Genomic DNA, 22,353 nt, shown 5'->3' on the forward strand with positions numbered 1-22,353 from the left:
GCACTCTTGAATCCAAATAAGCTCACGACATACATGGGTTACAATCAAGAGAGCCTTTCATGAAACTTCCAATAGCTAATGGGCTTGAAGTAAGTTTAAAACTAGCCTACTAAGGGCACTTTGTGCCCCAAATATTCAGCAGGAAAGATCATTGACCCATTTCTTACCTTTTTACATGGATTTTTCTCTGAATATTTTTACTGGCCCAAAAACCCTGCTCTTTCTGTTACGGGCTCTAATTTAATGACATTGATCCATTCTCATTCCCAACCATTATATTGTCCATAAAGTATTAAACTAATCATGCACCCAACAGCATATGATCAACTATATTGATCTGATGAGTCAACTCCCTGACAGCTAACATTGCCCATAAATTATTGATTTTAACTTTCCTTTTTCTTTTGGCACATTGACTTAATTGACCCTCCAACTTTACAACAAAATTATTTTAGCCCTCCATTCAATTTTTCGTCTCTTTTACTTGTCAAATTTTTAAAGTACGTGGCATATACATGAATTGCCACGTGAATGCAACATCAACAATTAATTAATTTTTTTTTAAAATTTTAAAAAATAAAAAACACTATATAAAATATTTTTAAAAATAAAACATTATTAAATTTATTACAAAAACTATAAAAATTATAAAAGCATATATTTTTCTTAATTTTATAAAAATTAATTAATTGCTAGCGAGCATGCACGTGGACTACCACGTAGATGCCACATCAGCTAGGGGTGAATGTTTAATTGAATTGAATTGAATCGAGTGAAAAAATTGAGTTAATCGAGTTGATGAGTCTTATTTTACTATCCTAACTCAATTTGAAAAATTTTCAAATAAAATAAAGTGAAATCGTTCGAATTAAATTAAAAAATTAAACATGTCAAATTAAAATCTTGTTACATTATAAATAATTCCATGTTAAAGCACGTAAATTTGAAACCATATATATTTGAAAATTTTTAAAGCAAAATAATAATAATAAAAGATTCTTAGTATGATAAACTTGAATCACTAATTAACCTATTTAGGTCCCAAAATTATTAATTTAGAAAATTTTAAAATTTTTACTTTCTTTATATATTCTTTAGATTTAAAAAATTATAATTTTTAAAAATATAAATGTTATAATTTCTATAAATATTTTGAATTTTAAAAGTTATTTTGAAATTATTTTGAGAGAGACCAATTTGCTTATTTTCAAAATTGATAGGGACCAAAGGAGTATTTATACCAATCTGTTATTTGAATTATTCGAGTTATTAGAATTGTAAAATTTAACTAGACTTGAACTCAAAAATTGAATTAATTATTCGAGTTAGACTCGAATAACTCAAACAACTCAATTCGATTAACTCAAGATTCGAATTCTTTTTCGATTTTTTTGAACCGAATCGAGTTTTGCTCACCCCTAACATCACTTTTCCATCCATATTTTAGGGTGATATGACAAATAATGCAAGTTTAATGGCTAAAAAATGTGAAAAATCAAATGGAGAGCTAAAATAAATTTTTTTGTAAAGTTGGGGGGTGAAATAAGTTATTATCCCTTTTCCTTTATCATTAGTTACAACTCATTTACATCACTAACAAAAACAAAGCCCAAAGGGTTTCGTTTTTCTTTTTCCTTTCATTAAATACGCATGATTAAGACTGGAAGTCACTGAAATGGAACGGTACAAGAACCTTAGTTATCCCACAGATGCAATTTGCAAGCCTGCAACAGGCAAGTTGAACCACAACTCACCCTATACCATTCGCTTTGCTGGATTTAAAGTAAATTGTTTACATGTTTACAAAATAAGTTGGTCATGTTTCTAAGCTGTAGCTTGTGGCAACTATGGGGCTTTTCACAACATGTTTTCCCCCGATAACTTCCCAAGTGAGATGACCAAAAGACACTGCCTCAGCCGTCTGTGATGGACGTTCGATACTCAACTTGAAGATTTTCTTCTCATTTTTTACCATGAAAACCAATTTGTCTGGCTCGACAGTTACCTTAACTCCCTTTATTGGTGTCACTGTTGCTATGTAAGTGGAGCTCCCCTCTCCAACATGAGTCATAGTTCTTTGAAATTCCTTCACAGTTCTTGAACTCGATTTTTCATTCTTGTCGTTGAAATAAGCAATAAAAGAAGGGTAATTCAGATCCAGAGACGGGTTGGAACAGTTGTTTGGAGATGATTTTGTGATGATTTTAATTTGTTGTTGTTGGTGCAACAATAGAAACTAGCAGACTCAGCAAGTATCTTGTCGAGCAAGCCTCGAGACTTGCTGAGCAAACAAGCTATTTCGAGCAAAAGAAAGAAGGAAATTTAAGCTAAGGAAAAATGAAGAGAGTATTGATGAACAAAGTTGATTTCATTCATAAAATTGAATAATGGCACAATGCCAATACATAAACCAAGCACTAAGCTTGTCAAAAACAGTAAACATTCACCTAATGGTTACCTAACACCACTAAACATTGAAACTTGAAGTAATTAGCTTGTGTATACAAGCAAAGCTGAATTAACAGCTCATATGTCAGCAAATTACATCAATCATCTACCTAACATAGTTCTAAATGAACTAGATTACATTTCATTAACTAAAGATTACAAAATGAACTAAAACAAGTTGAATCAACAGCTCCTGCATAGCTTGGTCTTCCTGGCCTGCATACTGTCAAGAGTTTGCTGCATGCTGAACCAACTTCTTCACTCCTCTTTGGTTTGCATGGGGCAAACACCTAGCTTCATTCTTAGACATTCGAACCTTGTGACATTAAGAGCTTTAGTCAAAATGTCTGCAAGTTGATCCTCAGAATTACAGTGGATCAGTTTTACTTCTTGAGCTTGCTCCATTTCTCGAACAACATGCAGCTTGATGCTAAAATGCTTTGTTCTTCCATGGAACACTGGATTTTTAGCAATTGCAACTGCAGATTGATTGTCATAGAAGATCTCAGTAGCTTCCTTTTGATGCACATTCAAGTCACCAAAGATTTTCCTTAGCCAGATGGCTTGGTTGACAGCATTTGTTGCTCCCACATACTCTGCTTCAGCAGTTGATTGAGCCACCAGACTTTGCTTCTTCGAGCTCCAGCAAAACATGGCTGAACCAAGGTTAAAAGCATACCCTCAGGTGCTTTTCATGTCATCTATCGAGCCAGCCCAGTCACTATCAGTGTAGCCAACCAGCTTCAGATTTCCTTCTTTTCTGTACTTCAAACCATAGTTTAAAGTGCCTTTGACATATCTCAACACTCTTTTTGCAGCTTGGAAATGCTTCTCATTACAGCAATGCAAGAACCTTGAGAGCAATCCTACAGCATACATGATGTCTGGTCTAGTGGCAGTCAAGTATAGCAAGCAACCAACTAGACTCCTGTAGGTTGTTTCACATACCTTCTCAAAATCACTTTGGCTCGATAGTTTTTCTCCAACAGCAACAGGTGTTTTAGTTGCCTTGCTGTTTTACATGGAGAACTTGGTCAGAATCTTTGTGGCAAAGCTTCTCTGGCTTAGAAATATCTCATTTTGTGCTTGAAACACCTCCATTCCAAGAAAATAGGACATCTCCCCAAGATAAGACATTTCAAACACTTCCTGCATCTTAGTTTTGAAATCAACCAGCACTGCTCGATCTCCTCCTGTCACCAGTAGGTCATCAACATATAGGGACACAATGAGTTGTGTTTGTGTCCCTTGCTTCTTGACATACAGTGTTGGCTCACTCTTGCTTCTATCGAATCCCAGATCAGTCAAGTAGCCATCAATTCTGCTGTACCAGGCCCTTGGAGCCTGTTTTAAGCCATATAGGGCCTTCTTCAGTTTGTAGACCATATGCTCTCTGCCAGCTATTTCAAACCCTTGTGGTTGTTCAACATAGATGTCTTCATCTAAGAAACCATTCAGAAAGGCTGATTTCACATCAAGTTGATAGATTTTCCATTCGAGCTGTGCTGCTAAGGCAATCAGCAGTCTGATGGTGTCGAGCCTGGCTACTGGTGCAAAGGTCTCTAGGTAGTCCAGGCCATACCTCTGACTGAACCCCTTGACAACTAGCATTGCTTTCAGTTTGTTCAAGGTTCCATCAGCATTCTGCTTGGCTTTGTACACCCATTTCACCCCAATCACCTTCCTTTTGACTGGTCTTTCAACCAATTCCCAGGTCTGGTTCTTCTCAATCATGCTGATCTCGTCAGCCATTGCTTGCTTCCACCCTTGCTGAGCTTCAGCCTTTTCAAAGTTGATAGGTTCAGCTATGGCTACATGAGCCCTTTCATAAATCTCAGCCAATGGCCTTGTTCCTCTGACTGGTTCATCATCAATATCCATTTCAGGGACATTTTGGTCTGGCTCAGCTTGGTTTGCTGCAAGTTCTTCAGAAACTTCTTCAGGTTCATGTCTTTCCCAGTTCCAACATGACCTTTCATCAAATACCACATCCCTGCTTACTGACACTTTGTTTGTTGAAGGATCTAAAATCCTATAGCCCTTCTTAACAGTGCTATAGCCCACCAAAACACCAGGTCGAGCCCTTTCAGACAATTTGTCCCTTTTAACAGCAGGTACATGTGCATAACAGATGCATCCAATGACCTTCAGATGAGCCAGTGATGGCTTGAAGCCAAACCAGGCCTCGAATGGGGTCTTTTGATCTAAAGCCTTGGTTGGAAGTCTATTTTGAATGTATGTTGCAGTGTTAATTGCTTCTGCCCATAGTGCTTTAGGTAGATTCTTCTGAATCATCAAGCACCTGGCCATATCCATCAAACTCCTATTCTTCCTTTCACTTACACCATTCTGCTGAGGTGTATATGTGTTGGTAAGTTGATGTTTGATGCCTGCCTTATCACAGAAGGCTTGGAACTGAGCTGAGGTGTACTCAGTCCCATTATCAGACCTTATGGTCTTCACCTTGCAGCCTGTTTCTGTCTCAGCAGCAGTTTTGAACTTCCAAAACACAGTGGCCACCTCTGATTTCTGTTTTAAGAAGTAAATCCAGCAATATCTCGAGAAATCATCAATGAATAGTATAAAATACCTGTTTCCATTTAATGACTCAGTCCTCATAGGGCCACACACATCAGTATGCACTAGTTGGAGTTTTTCAGAGGCTCTCCAAGCTTGATTCGAGGGAAATGGAAGTCTGGCATGCTTTCCTAGTTGACATACTTCACATACATCATCATGGTCCACTAAGTTGATGAAATTTTCAGCCAAGTCCTCTCTGACCATTCGGGCCATCGATCTGAAGTTGGCATGTCCCAGTCTTTGATGCCACAGCTTGGATTCATCTGAAGTGGCTGTGTAGGCAATGTCTGACTTCTTTGTCCAGTCAACCACAAAGCTCTTATCAGCCATGGGGACTGCCATCAGTTTGGATCCACTTGGATCACTGATTTGGCACTGGTGGTCTTTAAACACAACAGAATAACCTTTTTCCAAAGAATCGAGCTATCTTTGAGCGAGTTTTCATCAATTTCGAGCACAAACAAAGACATTTGAAATCACTTTGGTACCTGTAAGGGTGCATATCAGCATATCACCCTTGCTTTCAGCTTAAATAAAATGACCATTTCCTATCTTGACTTTAGTTCTGCAGCTTCTGTCTAAAGACTTGAAGATTGCAGCATCAGGTGTCATGTGGTTGGTGCATCCACTGTCTAGGAGCCAACCAGATGAGGACCTTTCCTGAGCAGCTGAGCATGACACAGCAAAGACTTGCTCATCTTGGTCACTGTCCTCCTTAGCTACTCGAGCCTCAGCTTTCATCTGTTGAAACTAATTGTGCCTTGATTTGGCCTTGCTCTTGCAGACTCTCTCAATATGACCCTTCTTCTTACAATGCTGACACACAACATCTGGATTGAATCAGCATTTTTCTTCTGAATGACCAACCTTTCTGCAGTGCTTGCAAGTCTGACCTTCTCTCCTTGCAGCATCATTCTTTGGCTTGTCTCTCAAGGCCTTCTTGCCTTTATAGGCAGTGTTTGTTCTTGCCTGAAAGGCACCTTCTTGATGCTCCTCCAGTCTGCTTGCTCTCCTCTGCTCTTGAGCATATAGAGCATTGATCAACTCTGTCAGGGAGATGGTGGACAGGTCCATTGAGTCCTCGAGAGATGAGATTTTTGCCTCATACCTCTCAGGCAGAGTTGCTATAACCTTCTCCACTATCCTAGCTTCATTGAACTGCTCTCCAAGGAGCCTGATGCTGTTAACCACAGCCATAATCTTGTCAGAATATTGCTTGACAGTTTCTTCTTCCTTCATCTTCAAATTCTCGAAATCTCTCCTCAAGTTCAACAACTGTTGCTGCCTTGTCCTCTCTGTCCCTTGAAACTTTTCTTGCAGCTTATCCCAGGCCTGTTTTGGTGTTTTACAGGCTATAATCCTTGTGAAAATCACATCAGACACTGAGTTCTGGATGCAAGACATGACTTTGTGCCTCTTGGTCCTTTCATCAGCATGCTGCCTGATCTGAGCCACTGTTGGATTAGCTCTAAGTGGCTCTGGTTCAACATCAGAGTTGACCACGTCCCACAGATCGAAAGCCTGCAGGTAGTTCTTCATTTTGACCACCCATATGTGATAGCCTTCTCCATTGAAGACTTGAGGTGCAGCTGGTGAAAAGCTTGATGAAGCCATGGATTTGTATAACAGATCCCTTAAGAAATAGGCTCTAGATACCAATTGTTGGTGTAACAATAGAAACTAGCAGACTCAGCAAGTATCTTGTCGAGCAAGCCTCGAGACTTGCTGAGCAAACAAGCTATTTCGAGCAAAAGAAAGAAGGAAATTTAAGCTAAGGAAAAATGAAGAGAGTATTGATGAACAAAGTTGATTTCATTCATAAAATTGAATAATGGCACAATGCCAATACATAAACCAAGCACTAAGCTTGTCAAAAACAGTAAACATTCACCTAATGGTTACCTAACACCACTAAACATTGAAACTTGAAGTAATTAGCTTGTGTATACAAGCAAAGTTTAATGACTCATATGTCAACAAATTACATCAATCATCTACCTAACATAGTTCTAAATGAACTAGATTACATTTCATTAACTAAAGATTACAAAATGAACTAAAACAAGTTGAATCAACAGCTCCTGCATAGCTTGGTCTTCCTGGCCTGCATACTGTCAAGAGTTTGCTGCATGCTGAACCAACTTCTTCAGTTGTGCTGTGAATTTTAGCGGGCAAAGGAGATTCAAGTAATCTTCAACTGTAACATCATACATGAATCCAGGGTGTAGCGCTTTGTTGGGATTGATATGGCCAGCTCCCATGGCTAGAGGTCTGGCAGGTCGAAGATTAGCCCCCATACCCTTAATAGGACTTCCGGTATTATCGATGGTATTAGTTGTACTCATCAAGGCTGATCTGATGGCTGCCAGGCTCCACTCAGGATATGTCGCTTTCAAAAGTGCTGTTACTCCTGATACATGGGGGCAAGCCATGGATGTTCCTGAAATTAAATTGAAGTTGCTAAACACAAGATCCTCATTTAAACGGGCCACACCCACATTTGGAGGCCATGCAGCAAGGACTAAGTCGCCGGAGGCCATAATGCCAGGCTTCAGAACAGATGGGCAACTACGGGATGGCCCTCTAGAGGAAGAGATAGCAACAATTGGTGAAGGTTTAGTGCCAAGGGATGTTATTTTAAAGTCAATGCTGGCTTTTGGGTCACTGTTGCTCTTAATGTAGTCCACAACTGAATCACCATCTTTTTGTTCCAAGAAAATGGCAGGAAAAGGGCTCGGGGTAAAGAAGTCAAAGACACTGTTCTAGGTTATGAAGACACCAGCTATATTTCCTGCAGCTTGAATGTTGTTAAACTGGTCACTGAGGGAACCTTCCTCGCCCGGATCTTGGCACACAACTATCTTTTTGCCCAAGTTTCTTGAATTGGCTTCAAGAAACATACCCTGGTTTTAGCTTCCAAGTTGGCTGATGAAGATGCAAGGGTGGCTACGTACCAGCTCTGCCAACCGGAAAACGCTTTGGGCATGGCTGATAGGTCCATTTGTACAATATAATTATCAGCTTGTGCTAGTTTGATAAAGATAAATGAAATGCTAAAAGAAAGCCAAAAGTACAGAAGTTTGGTGTGATCAGTAGCCATGGTAGAGAATTGGAATATGGCAACCGATAGTTTTCTGAGGATTAATCGTTACGAATTTGGTAAGCTTATATAGGGACTTGGGAGGCGAGTGAACATGAGGTTTATTATAAAAGTTTTTCGAACTTATGTAAATGGATATCCATATATCAAAAGACCTCTAGAGTCTTCACTACCCACATATTTTTCTTCTATATATGAAACCTAAGAGGTACTAGAGTCTATGTGTTGATTCACCCTACAAATTCTATCTCATTTAAGATAAATTGATTAATTATCATCAAGTGGGTTTGTCCAGCTGAAAGATCGAAAGGAAGCTTTGCAAACATATAGAGAGGTGGTGGTACCAAATCACACCTCAACTCGATCACCCAAAATTACTTGTAAATATCTGGGCTAAAATACTGCTAATCTCATGGAGACATGAAAACAATATGAAAGAATAAATTAAGACTCGACAGAAAAATATTATGAAATTACACAAGAATTTATACAAAAATGTATTAAATTTGTATAAAATTAATTATTAATGTGTATAAATTTAAATAAATTCATAATATTATAAACATATAAAAGAGTAATGTGGACATGTACAAGCATGCTATTTTTCTTTAAGTAATCACTATCACATATCATGTAAAATAATATATGAATTAACACACAACATAGACGCAATTTAATTTATTCTATAAATTGAATTATTATAATAACCTATTTAGAATATGATACATCATAAAAAGGATATAAACATATAGGAAGACCTTAAAATATACAAAGACTTTTTTTTTTTTACATTTTCTAAGACAAAAATATTAATAGTATTTCACTAAGTACAATTTAAATTCTTCGAATAACTTAACCTCGATAATATTCAATTTTGGGATGAGAAATAAAATAAAATAAAAAACACAATAGTTATCTACACGTTTACTCAAATAATAGTAATATTTTAATATTATTTTACATCTTTTCGTAATTTATTTTATAATATAAAATTTAATAATTTAATTGCCATGTTTCATGTTCTATTTATAAAGACAATGTATGTTAAGTTTGAGGTAAAAAAAAATATTATTTTTATTCTAATTAGACATAGATGTTAACATTCAAGCCCCTAAGAAACCTAGCTCCCCGGAGCTTACAACAGGTGACACCACAACAGGACTCCTCACTTTGTGTTTTCCATTTGCTTCAATCCAAACAAGTTCACCAAATGAAACTTTCCCCGTCTTGTTACTTCTGTATTTTATACTTACTCTGAAGCATTGCTTCTCATATGTTTTTCCAAACACCAATGTCTCTGGCGAAACAGCAATGATTGAATCCTCAGGCTGCACTATCTCAACCTTGTAAGTTGCAGAACCTTCTCCCACATTTGTCACTGTCCTGTTGAATATTTTGACACTAGTTTTCGGCACATTAGGATCGTATAAAGCAATAAATGATGGGTAATTAAGATCAGAAGATGGATTTGAACAATCGTAGCTCTTGGATCTTGTGATGGTCATGATTTGTTTCTGCGTGAAATTCATGGTGCACATAAGGTTGACGTAGTCCTGTGGGGTTGCATCGTAGATCAAACCCGGATCCAGTGCTTGATTTGGATCGATTTGGCCTGCTCCCATTGCTAAAGGTGAAGCAAAAGTCAGATTAACATCACCATTGTCCCTGATTGGTTTCATAGTGTTGTCTAATGGATTTGCAGTAGTCACCAAGGCTGACCTTATAGCAGCTGCACTCCACTCAGGGTGTGCACCTTTTAAGAGTGCGGCTACACCAGAAGCATGCGGACAAGCCATGGAAGTTCCGGAGAGCATAGTGAAGTTACTAGATAAGAATATGTAATCCCCTATTGTTGCTGCATAATTGTTTGGAATATAAGCCGCCAAAACAACAGAACCGGGTGCCATTATATCTGGTTTTAAGATGCCAGGATAGCTTGGTGATGGACCTCTCGAAGTGTAAGAGGCCACGGCTGGTGCAGGCTTCGTCCCTAAAATGGTCTCTTGAAACTTGATGCTAGCTGTAGCATCCTTATTACTTGCGACATATTTGATAAGAGCATGTGAATCCTCAGTGCTTATTACAACACCAGGGCAAGGCATATCGAATAATTCAGGTTCATCTGAAATAAATATTGCTGCTTGCACCCTTGACACGGCGGTTTCCCTTACTTGGGTATATAAAGAACCGATATTGTCACATATGATGATCCCACGGGGGATGTTGGATAACAATACGCTTGAATCGCATGCTGAGAAAGTTTTATTGTAAATCAAAGCAAAGTCTCGAACTAAAGCACTAGCTGGAAACAAGGTCCGTCCTGTGATGGTTTCCCCATCTCCTAGAGACACAATTCCTGTAAAAGAACGATCTATTGTGCCAGCTGCAACTGTCATGACCCATGGAATTCCATTGTGCAAGCTCCCTAAAGCTGGACCCCAATTTCCTGCCGATGATGAGACTATCACACCCTTCTCCATGGCAGCAAATGAGGCAATAGCAATAGGATCCTCATACAATGGCACTCCGTCGAACCCCATAGATATTGATATCACATCAACGCCATCATCAATAGCCTCGTCCATACCAGCTAGAACATCAGATGAGTAGCGTCCCTCGTCCCACAGGACCTTGTACATAGCCACCTTGGAGCGCGGGGCAATACCTCTTGCCGTGCCTTTAGCGTAACCAAAAAATGATACTCCACCGACATAGTTCCCGCCTGCAGTGGAGGAAGTATGCGTTCCATGACCAGCAGTGTCTCTAGCAGAATTCATGCTTATGTTAATTCCAGGATTTGCTGCAATCACACCCTTGTTGAAGTACTTAGCTCCAATTAACTTGGAGTTACACACGGAGGAATTGAATTCCTGCCCTTCCTCGCATTTGCCTTTCCACCTGGATGGAACTGGACTCATGCCATCATCTTTGTAGCTCTCACTCTCCGGCCAAACGCCAGTGTCAATAACGCCAATGATGGTACCTTCACCGTAGTTTGAAGCAGGCCATAGCCCGGAGTAAGAGTTGAGGGACAAGAATTCAGGGGTATGAGTTGTGTCGACAGTGACTGTCCTGTCAAGATAAGCCGAGACAAATCCTGGAGACTTTTTCAGTGTTTCTAGTTCATCACCCGATAGAACAGCACTAAAACCATGAGCTCCACTATCATAAGAGTAGATGAGAGAGGGTGAGGATTGAGGAATGTTTGTTGATTTTAGAGAATCAACAATGGAGGAGTACCAGCTATGATGACTTGCAAAGACTTTGGGCATGAAGGACTTGTCCATGTGGACAATATATGTATTTACTGACGCTGCATGAATACGCAGAGTGAACAAAAGAGATGTCAAAAACAGGGAATGCAGATAGTTCAGATGACCCATTTTTGATCTGACAACCTAAAACTAGGCTCTGCCTTATTTATATATGGAAGTGAATATCTGACCCAGATGAAACCCACCCATCCTAAAACTGACGAACAAACAGAAAATTAAAAGTGTAGACAGACAAGGCTCAGTACATTGTTTGCTTCACTTTTTTTTTTCTTTTTCCCACAAATTCTAAAAAGATTAAACTTACTAATTAGGTTGACATTGATATAATTATATCTATTTTTGACTTTGAACTTTGAAAATTAAACCACTAGTTCTTGATTCAACCAATTTGATTAGTTCAATCGTTGGACCAATAATAATTAAAAATTTATAAAAAAAATTTAAAAATAAAATATAAAAAAATTATTAAACTGATTCAACTTGTTCAATTGTAAATTTTTTGCCCCATTTTCTAATATTTACCAATTTCAAATAGTTTCTGAGTTAACCGGTTCAACCCTTTTGTTCGGACTAATATATCGATTAGTTCTCAGTTCATCCAATCTGATTTTGTTCCGGTAACACTAGTCATATCATCAAATCTTGACATAATTCAAATTCAGGATCAAAATGGATTTAATTACCAAGTTTAAGGACCAAAATAAAACAAAAAAAATTATAAATACTAAAATAGACCTAATTACCAAATTCATGAGCCAAAAATTATATTAACCCTTCACAAAATTACATCCCATTTATTATTTTACAAGAAATGAAATTCAATAAGAAAAATACTTGTCCATCATAATTTAAAAGTCTTTGGAAGCCAGTGATCCCTACCTACGGGTCTACCTCCCCAAAGATAGCATTCTATCTTTTCACAAGCAAATTATGAGTAAACTGTTTGAATTGGCACCAAAAAAACCCATCAATATGAAATATTATAGCCAAGAAGCTTACGACGTTTTCGTTTAGTGGATTGAATATGAAGGTGTTATTTTATCACATCATGCTGTTCATTGAGATAAATGAATATCCAAATTGCATTTTACACTGAGAGACATAGGAATTGGAACACAAAATTAAGACACTAATAACAATAACCAGCAAGAACTGAGAAAACGACACAAAAGCCAAACAAAAAACTCTACCGGCCTCGTACAAGGTGGAAGTTAACATTCATGAGGAAAACTTTGGAGAAATCGACATAAAAGAAATCGAACATGGAGCCAAAACCAACAAAAAACTGGGGTAATGACAAGAAATCCAAACAAAAATTCTACCGGCCTCGTAAGCTAACATTCATGAGCACAACATAAAAGAAATCGAACCCAAAACCAAGTTGGATTTAATGTTATGAAGTTCATGTCGTCTTTTGTTTCATTTATGACTCTCTCTCTCTCTCTCTCTCTCTCTCTCTCTCTCTCTCTCACACACACACACACACACACACATATATATATGTATGTGGGAATGATAAACGATCATCAAGCTAAATCTTCCTAGTCTAGCTATTAGTCCAGCAAGACTCGAAAGATGAGTGCCTGCAATTACTACATCTCCATTCTAACTTTTCTACTGGCGTTGTTGTTTGGAATTAACAATGTATTGTCGAAACCTGAAGAATACAAGACATACATTGTCTATTTGGACCATTCACAAAAACCTTCATCTTTCTTGACCCATGAAACTTGGCACCAAACCATCTTGAAATCGTTGTCAAAACCGGTTCATGGCAAAGAGATGTTGCTTTACTCTTATAACCATGCCATGAATGGGTTCAGTGCTAGGCTGACACCAGCTCAAGTGTCAAAACTCAAGAAATCACCAGCTCATATTGCCATACACGAGGAGAAAATTGGCAAATTGTTCACCACGCACTCCCCTCAATTCATGGGATTAAGGCATTCTTCTGGACTGTGGAATGCGTCATCGTATGGTGAAGGTGTAATCATAGGAATGATTGATTCAGGAGTTTGGCCTGAGACTGAAAGCTTCAATGAAAAAGGAATGCCACCAATTCCTACAAGGTGGAAGGGAAAGTGCCAGAATAGCACAACTAATCCTTTTCCGTGCAATAGGAAACTCATTGGTGCGCAAGTATTTATTAAAGGGATTCAAGCTGCTGATGAATCAGACTCCCCAGACGATTCACCAAGAGACTTCTTAGGACATGGAACACATACATCATCAACCGCTGCAGGTAACCATGTACCAGGTGCAAGTCAATTCGGATATGCAAATGGCGTAGCTCGAGGCATTGCACCAGGTGCACATGTTGCTATGTACAAAGTGTCTTCCGGAGGATTTATTGCAGAAAGTGATGTTCTTGCTGCTATGGATCAAGCAATTGCAGATGGTGTTGACATTATGTCATTGTCTCTAGGTTTTGATCATGTACCTTATTTCCAAGATGTCATAGCCACCGCTTCTCTTTCAGCAATAGAGAAGGGGATTTTTGTTGTTTGCTCTGCTGGGAATGATGGCGCCCCTAATACTACATTCAATTCTGCGCCATGGATTACAACAGTTGGCGCGGGGACACTTGATCGGAGTTTCATTGCAACGGTGACTTTAGGGAATGATCTAACACTCGAAGGACAATCAAAGTTCCCAGATCGGGTTTTAGTTGTAGATACACTTTTATACTATGGCAAAGGTGATTTTGAAAAATCATGTAGCGATGGGGCATTGAATGTCAGTGAAGTCTTTGGAAAAGTGGTCATGTGTGATAACAATGGCAGTAGTACCATTTTTGAGCAAGTGAGAGAGCTTGCAAGAGTTGAAGCACTTGCAGGAATACTTATTGCAGACGAGACCCTTTATAATATAGATGAACTCGAAATCCCCAGCCTGATTTTACCATCTTCTTCAGGTGCTTTGATCAGAAAGTATGCCATAGAGGCAGCTGATGACGCAAGTGTAAAAATTATGAGATTCGTGCTCACAAGTTTTGGCACAAAGCCAGCACCACAAGTGGCTTTTTTCTCTTCTAGAGGACCAGACCCTGTCAATCCAAATATTCTAAAGCCTGATATTATTGCTCCAGGGGTCGAAGTGTTGGCTGCAATCCCACCAATAGTTTCAGTTGAACAATTTGGCAACTATGATTTAGGTTCAGATTATGCATTTTTATCTGGCACATCAATGTCAGCACCTCATGTTGCAGGAGTGGCAGCTTTGCTTAAAGCTGTTCATCCTGAATGGAGCCCAGCAGCTATCCGTTCAGCCTTGATGACCACAGCATATACCGTTGACAATAATGGAACTACTTTAACAAACCAATTTACTAGCTTATCTGGAACTCCTCTAGATTATGGGGCAGGTCATATCAATCCAAACAAAGCCATGGATCCTGGACTCATTTATGACATAGATTGGCAAGGTTATGTTGATTTCTTATGTGGCTTAGGCTATAATGACACGGAGATGAAAGCTATTCTTAGACAAAGCAAATGGAGTTGCAGCCAAGAGGGAACCGACATAAACTACCCATCTTTTGTTGCCATGTTTAGTGCAGACTCTCCAAACGTAAAGAACTTTACCAGGGTCCTAACCAACGTAGGAGATGACCAATCAGTTTACCAACTGATTACAGAAACAAGCCAGGGAATGACAATCAAAGTAGAGCCTACCACTCTAACCTTCACAAGCAAATATCAGAAGCAAAAGTTTGCTGCGAGTGTGCAGATGAATGGAAAAGCTCCTCCGGTGGCCTATGGTTATGTGAAGTGGATTGATCAAAATAACCACATTGTTGCAAGCCCCGTGGTGGTCCTGAATTCTTAACTGACATTCTTAGTATGATTATTTATTAATAAATCATGTGATTGTTTATCTTGAAGATTTAAATCCTTAAGATAGAGCATTCAGCTGTAGATTCATAAGGAAATAATGTTTTCAACTTCTTAATTCTATATGAACAAGCAAATATGAATTGGACATTTGAGCTCTCTTATTCATCACAAGTTCAAAACCAAATGTAATGGCCATACAATCATTCTGGAAATCTTCTTCTTTAACCAAAAAAAGAAAAAGATTTTAAGTGAAAAATCTAACGATTCAAAAGCCGCACATCATTTAAAAGTCAAATGACTAAGGTTGCATGCCAATTAAAAAGAAATGCCAACATAGAAATTTCTCTCCTGTAAAACCAATTTCCAGTTTGTTTGAATCCTGATATCAGTTCTGTCAATTGAAGGTGACTTGTTCCAATGTCTCTATCTTTGAATTCTCCAATCGAAACAACAAGGATTTACGAATATTATGAGCTTACATATTCTTTTTTTTTTTTTTTTTTGTTTATGTTCGTTTTTATTCGACACGAATTTAATTTTAAAGTTAAAATTTTAAATTTACACCCACTATTTTTTTTCTTTTTTCAAATTGAATTGAATGGTATGAATGAAATTTGTTGTTTTCCCTTGGGTTCTGCGGATGGATGGATGTGGGTTTTGTCATGTATCTCAATCAAATTGGGGTTATTCATGGGAATATATTTTCAACAAAGCCCCAAACATATGACGTTCAAAAAAGCATATAACAGAAGAAAAATCAAGTTGCAATTGTTATTTTCTCTTTTCCGGAAAACTCTCCCTTGTACTTTTGAAGCTCAAGCATTGAAGTCCAGCTGAATTTATATTTAGGACCTTCTTGATCAGAATCAATTCTTTTCCAACTATGATGAATTTATGCCTGCTTATTTACATCTCTCAGTTATTTATTTCCCAAGGTATCATTGTTTGCATATGCTTTTCTTGTTAAGTTCTTTCATTTTCCTTTCCATTTCCAAATCTTCATTATTCATTTCTCACTGTCTTTTTCCTCATGGCTTTGGACAAGGACACTAATAGTGATTTGCATGATGACTAAACCACCGAGGTAGAGCTTATCACTTCGAATTTGAATTCTAACTCCAAAATCGTTAAGCGCATCCGTGAGAAAGTTGCTAGACAAGAGGCAAAATAAGAGGAAATTCGTTGGGCTTGTCAAAAAGAGATTGATTTAACTTGATGAATGACGAGGGTTTAAAAGTAGTAAAATCACTAACACGGGACGGAGAATCAGTGATGTAGTGGGATGAGGAGGTAGAGACCTCTTCAACAATGAGGTTGAACTAAAAAACATAGCTTTCATTCAAGGTGAGGAACAAAACCTTAAATGAACCTATGATCTTTGGACCTTTTCCTCTGGTGAGGAACAAAACATAGCTTCCATTTCCAACCCCTGGAAATGTTGTTAATTATAACAAGAACTCGGTCCCAAAGAAACTAGGAAGAAACAAAATGAAAAATTATATAGGTAACAAACAACAAGTTTGTGGGTATTGAAGTAAACTTTCTTCAATTAAGGGGTCCAAAATCCAGGCTTATCATTCAATTTTTGCCAAATCTGGAATCCAGGTAAAGTTTGATCCGCAATCGAGCTTTTATGTTGTGAAAGGGATTCTTAATCAGCAGATGACCAGGCAAATCTCACAGAAAGTTTCTAACCGAGGAAAGCAAGTCAAAAAAGGAAAAGCATTATCAGAAATTTGAAGGCGTATTCGGAAAAGAAAACAAATCATACAAAATAAGAAATGATTCCGAGCCCATTCCTAGACCTTTAGCTGTCAAGGTGTTTCTCATGCCGTAAATAAAAGCCCCCACTCCCATTAAAAGCTCGGATAGAGATGCATGTGAATTGTAGGACCCAAATCTTTCATCTTGTTGAATGAGCTCTCTTTTAGGATCAGATTTATGGAAAAGAGCTCATTTGAAGATGTAATAAAGCTGAATCTACCAAATAACTCACATGTTTAATATTTCTGGAATATGCTTGGACACTCAAGCTACTGAAGTATCCAAGGAGATTGTGTCAAGTTTAGAGAGAGAGAGAGAGAGAGAGTAGCATAAAATGAAAATAATGACCTAATGTTTTTAACTCTTTATCATTTCCCTGCCAACTATGGTATTAGTATGTCCTTTTCTAATCAGTGAGTCAAGCTGTGTCCGAACAAGAGAGGCTTTTGTGTCATGTAACCAATGAACATTGCTTTAGTCATGAACCTTGTGAGCTTATCTTTATCTTTATCTCAAGAGTTTTGGACTTTGAAAATAATGAAAATAGCATATCCCCACCTAACTTAGTACAAAAGGTATTTTGTCATTTAAACAAAGGGAATCTATCAAAGTTCAAGTATTTGTTTCAACACTTAAAACCAATATCTTTTGTAACAATCTTGTCGTTTGTCGGCAATTGAGTTACAAAGAAATTAACTGATTCCGGCTTGGCATTAAAAAAGAACTATCACATAATCAACTAAAACAAAACAATAGTTGGTGTTTAGCATTAAAGGTGGTAAAATGGTATTCATGGCCTGCCTACAGCAAAATATTACTACTTATGTTAATGACATCAAAAGCCAAATCACTTGGTAAAGTTACAGCACAAGATGAAACTATATATGCGAAGAAGCAGTATTACATGCACTAAATAGCAAATGACATACTGAGATTGGCATAAAATACCTACATAATCTACAAAAAGAAAAAACAAATTCCATTTAAAGACAACATGAATCATGTTTATACATGTACAGGGAAAAAAAAGTAGTCTGATTGCCTGAGCTAGCTCTGGATGTAAGGAATTAGCTGAAGAAAATGTGCCAATTCACCTTAACTTGAGTTTGCAAAGCTATGGCTCTTCAGATTCTTGTTTTCTCCATATTGATCTATTAGTATGGGCGCCACTTTCATATCCACTACTGTCACCTGATTCATTTACAGGTTTATCTGTCAATCTATCCTTCAGGCCATCTCGTAGTGACCGCATGTTTTCCCTTCCAGCTCTGCGGTCCTGAAATTTAAAAGCAGAAAGAAAAAACGGATGAAACAGAATAATCTGCTAATCAATATACCATGTAGCCGAATAACACCGACACGTTTTGGAAAGATGTATATGTTCAAGATATGTGATTTTGCAAAAGCATTATCTAGAAAAGGTTGGACCAAAATATCATCCAATAGATTCTAGAGGTTCATGGGGACTTTATTATTCCATTTCCCAATTGAACTCGAGCATCACTAGAAGTGGCAAAGCTCGTCTTGGTTTTCTCATCAATAAGGAAACTAATGAATAACAGAGTATGCATGAAATGGTTACATTTTGCTAACCTAAGTGATTTTAAAATATGATTTGTTCTATTAAATTGACCAAAATATATTGCCTTAAAAATGAAACATCTAGGAAAATGCAAGTAAGCAAAAATCGTATGACAAATCTATGATAATCTAGTTTGTCTAGGAAATGCATGTGCTCCTTCACCAGATTTTTAACAATCACAAGCACAGAGATATACATGGTTAAAACTCAACAATGGTAAGTGTAAAATAAAAATATGAATGCAAATCATGATGTTACTATCACTAGGTACAAGCATCAATGATCGATGTCGACTTACATCTCTAAACGGGAAGTCATCAGCCTCGAGCATATGAATCACATGCCCCATCTTAGGCCTTTTCTGAGCATTTGGGTCCACACAGCGTAAAGCGACTAAAAGGGCTCGCTTCAGTGCTCTAGAAGAAGGTTTTTCCGGTAACCTTGGATCCAAAACACCCTCTGAATTCCGATTGGTAACCATTGCTTTAAGCCACTCGACCAGATTTACCTAATACGTTAAAACCACTTACATACATTGAAAACAGAAAAGACCAAGAAAAGCCATCTAAAAGTTATCATAGGAACACATTATCAACTGACTAAATCGATATCTACGAACCTCTCCTTGAGGCCGGCTATAATCTACTGGATTTCTTCCAGAAATTAATTCCATGAGAAGAATGCCAAAGCTGTACACATCACTTCTCTCATTTAACATGCCAGTGCTAGCATATTCAGGAGCCACATATCTACAAAACAGAGCCAGTACAAATGGATCAGCCATGACCAAATCACAACATTAGATGAACAATTTTCACAAAAGAGAAAGTTTGACTTACCCAAATGTTCCCATCACGCGAGTTGTCACATAGCTCCTTTCCGAACCCAAAAGCTTCGCTAGGCCAAAGTCAGATACTTTTGGATTCCACTGCTTGTCAAGCAAAATATTGCTCGACTTGATATCGCGATGAACAACTTTAGGCTCGAGTCCCTCGTGCAGATATGTCAACCTAAATCAAGTTTCAAATTTGGCAGACAACATCATTGTCAGCAAACATGGAGGAAAAAACCAAGGACAATTCAAGCTGTGCTAACATTATCAGTTAACCAAACGTTTACCCTTTTGCAGTTCCGAGCACTATATTCATACGGATCTCCCATGTAAGAGGACTGCAAGGCCCAACATCTCCATGAAGCCATTGTTCTAAATTCCCATTGTCAACGTACTCATAAACAAGCATCCTATAGCCACCAATTCAGCACGTTAGCTATCCTTGCATGATACTGAGATTTTGCAATTCAAAAAAAGTTGAAAGCACCAACATAAAATCCAAACTTTAAATGCAGCAAATTAACACAAAGAGTACCTATGAGCTCCTTCCGCACAATAACCAAGTAACCTCACCAAATTCTTATGTCGTACGCGTCCAATTGCTTCCACTTCAACCTTAAACTCCTTTTCAGCTTGGCCCCTAAAGAGAAGTACAAGAAAGAACACAACAGAAACTCAATTTCCCCAACAAAAACACTCCATGCAGTGAACCTGCCTATCAATTCTGAGAAAGGTACACTAATCCAAGAAATGCATTAAAGGGGAAAAAAGAGAGAAAAACTCCCAAATAGCCTGCAATTTGTCAAAGAAAAAGATAGCTTTTTTTTTTTTACCTATTATTTAGTAGATTCTTCACAGCAACATTTGTATTATCTTCCAAGACGCCACGGTAAACAATTCCATAGCCGCCTTCACCAATCACATTCTCAGCAGCAAATTCATCAGTAGCCTCCTCAAGCTCTCTCAAAGTATACCAATGTCCCCACCCCAAGTGGGAAACTTCCGGAACCGCCATAATCGCCGTCCCCTGATCACCAGAACGGGACTCACCCGATCCATGACCCGACCCGGCTCCACGTTCCGGATATGCAATCCGATGATCCTTTCCTATCTCAATGTGGATTCTGTTGCGGCCAGAGATAGCGCTGCTGTCTTCTTCTGAATGAAGCGCCAATACATGGTCGGATTCTGGAAGTGGGTCAGGGTTTGAAGCTTGGTGAAGCTTGACGTCAGGATTAGAATGACGAGATGGGTCGACCCGGATTTCCTGAATCTCTTTGGAAACACTGGGGATAGTAGAGTTATGAATAGGCTTGAAGCTGCCGTTGTGGCTGCTACCGGTGGCTTTGTTCTGGCGTTTAGAAGTAAACCAAAGGGAGATAAGGAAGAGAACAATGACGATAGCAGCTCCAACGCAGATTCCAAGAACAACCCACATACGCAAACCGAAAATTGAGGTGCGCTTCGAGAGCTGATCGTTTAAGAAGGAATAATCAGACATGATTGCTCCTCCTCCTCCTCACTAGTTACTCGGTTTCGTTTCTTTAGCATCTAAAACACGGTCAAAATTGAAAAGTAATCTCTCGGTTCCTTCCTTTTTGTGAGGTGGAGTGGAACAACTGCTGAAGGGAATGAGGCTAAATAATTGTAAACGAACAGTGAGAGAGTCAAAGAAAGAGAGATTTTAGAAGAGAGTTACTAAGAGAAAAACGAGAGCAGCAGCTGGCATGATGCGACTTCTAGAATTTTAATATGGGAAATTTTGGCAAAACCCCTCCACTCAATTTAATGCTCTCTAACCTTAATATAGTGGAAAATCAATTATAGTCAAGCATATTTTCATGCCGATGTGATTATACTCTACTGGATCATCATTCAGGTATTTTACTTTGAATATTACTAGAAAAATCTTTAGGATGCCTTTTCAATTTTTTTAAAATTCAACTTTTCAAATATTGTGTAAAAAATTATCTCTTTATTTTTAAATCATTAACTTATATAATTAGATTTTTTTTATAGATGTTCATTTATTACATATTATATTTTAATTAACAGATTTAGAAGACCATTGGATTCACATAAGAGTGGTTGAGAATGGGAACTATTTAGTCTAATTAATATAATAGTATCTTCAATTTTTAAATTAATAAAATTTTGGCAGGAAGTATAAAGGAGGGTGAACCTCTTTTGACTTTGGTTTCTGGCTCTGCTCTTCTCTTTTAATTAAATATGCTTCTACTTGTCTTGTCTTCAGCTCAGGTTTCCTATTTTGGGATTATTATATGTTTTTCACTCCTACTATTTTCTTATTATTTTACACCAAATTTTATTCCTACTTTTCTCACGAGACTAAATAGTTGTATCTTTTATATATTGATTTTTTTTAATAAAAATAATTAAGTTTTTCTCGAAAGTATTAAATAATATTTTTATTTTTAATTGAGTTATAACTTATTATATATGTTAACTCAATTAAATATTAATATTGTTTCAATGTATAATTTGATACATAAATTTTAATTTCAGTATAATTATTTACACGTGGTTCAAACGCATACGTTAGACTTTGATTTTGATTTGTTTGTACACATTTAAATAAATAAATATATCTATTTAGATTAATATAATTGTTTGTGTGTGCAATATATAAACCTAAAATGGTGCTACATCTATAATGTTGCTAGTGGTTTGTAAAATTGAAAACAACCAAAGTTCTATATATATAATTGCACAAAATTAAAGTGCACATGTAATTTTGATATTTATCCCAAAATTTTATATAAGATGGATTTTTTTATTTCTTTACTATGGAATAAGAATTAATTATTCAACTAACTTTTAGGTCAAATTTAGTTATTGGTCCTTATACTATGCATAAGTTACAAAACTATAATATGGTAAATCTTTGTTTTTGTAATTTTAAATTTTAAAATTTA

At 37.5% G+C, this 22,353-nt stretch overlaps 3 protein-coding genes and 1 pseudogene across 3 annotated transcripts; 1 reads left to right on the plus strand and 3 right to left on the minus strand.

The window, feature by feature from the left end:
* Positions 1–1,816: 1,816 nt before the first annotated feature.
* LOC105771401 (subtilisin-like protease SBT3) lies at positions 1,817–7,928 on the minus strand (annotated as a pseudogene).
* Positions 7,929–9,231: 1,303 nt separating this feature from the next.
* On the minus strand, positions 9,232–11,511 carry LOC105766837 (subtilisin-like protease SBT3). Its single transcript, XM_012586395.2, has one exon. It carries the CDS (start codon positions 11,509–11,511, stop codon positions 9,232–9,234), a length of 2,280 nt encoding a protein of 759 aa, XP_012441849.1.
* Positions 11,512–12,978: 1,467 nt separating this feature from the next.
* LOC105766839 (subtilisin-like protease SBT3) lies at positions 12,979–15,231 on the plus strand. The gene has a single exon (XM_012586396.2). The coding sequence runs from the start codon at positions 12,979–12,981 to the stop codon at positions 15,229–15,231; it is 2,253 nt and encodes a 750-aa protein (XP_012441850.1).
* A 2,623-nt stretch (positions 15,232–17,854) lies between these two features.
* LOC105769517 (probable serine/threonine-protein kinase At1g01540) lies at positions 17,855–21,180 on the minus strand. The gene is made up of 7 exons (XM_012590202.2): positions 20,251–21,180; positions 19,953–20,057; positions 19,705–19,827; positions 19,425–19,595; positions 19,205–19,334; positions 18,884–19,093; positions 17,855–18,279 (listed from the first exon to the last, which is right to left on the minus strand). The coding sequence occupies exons 1-7, from the start codon at positions 20,916–20,918 to the stop codon at positions 18,118–18,120; spliced, it is 1,569 nt and encodes a 522-aa protein (XP_012445656.1). The 5' UTR covers positions 20,919–21,180; the 3' UTR covers positions 17,855–18,117.
* Between the last annotated feature and the right edge of the window lie 1,173 nt (positions 21,181–22,353).

Source organism: Gossypium raimondii, chromosome 5, assembly GCF_025698545.1.
Source record: "Gossypium raimondii isolate GPD5lz chromosome 5, ASM2569854v1, whole genome shotgun sequence".
NCBI lineage: Eukaryota > Viridiplantae > Streptophyta > Magnoliopsida > Malvales > Malvaceae > Gossypium > Gossypium raimondii.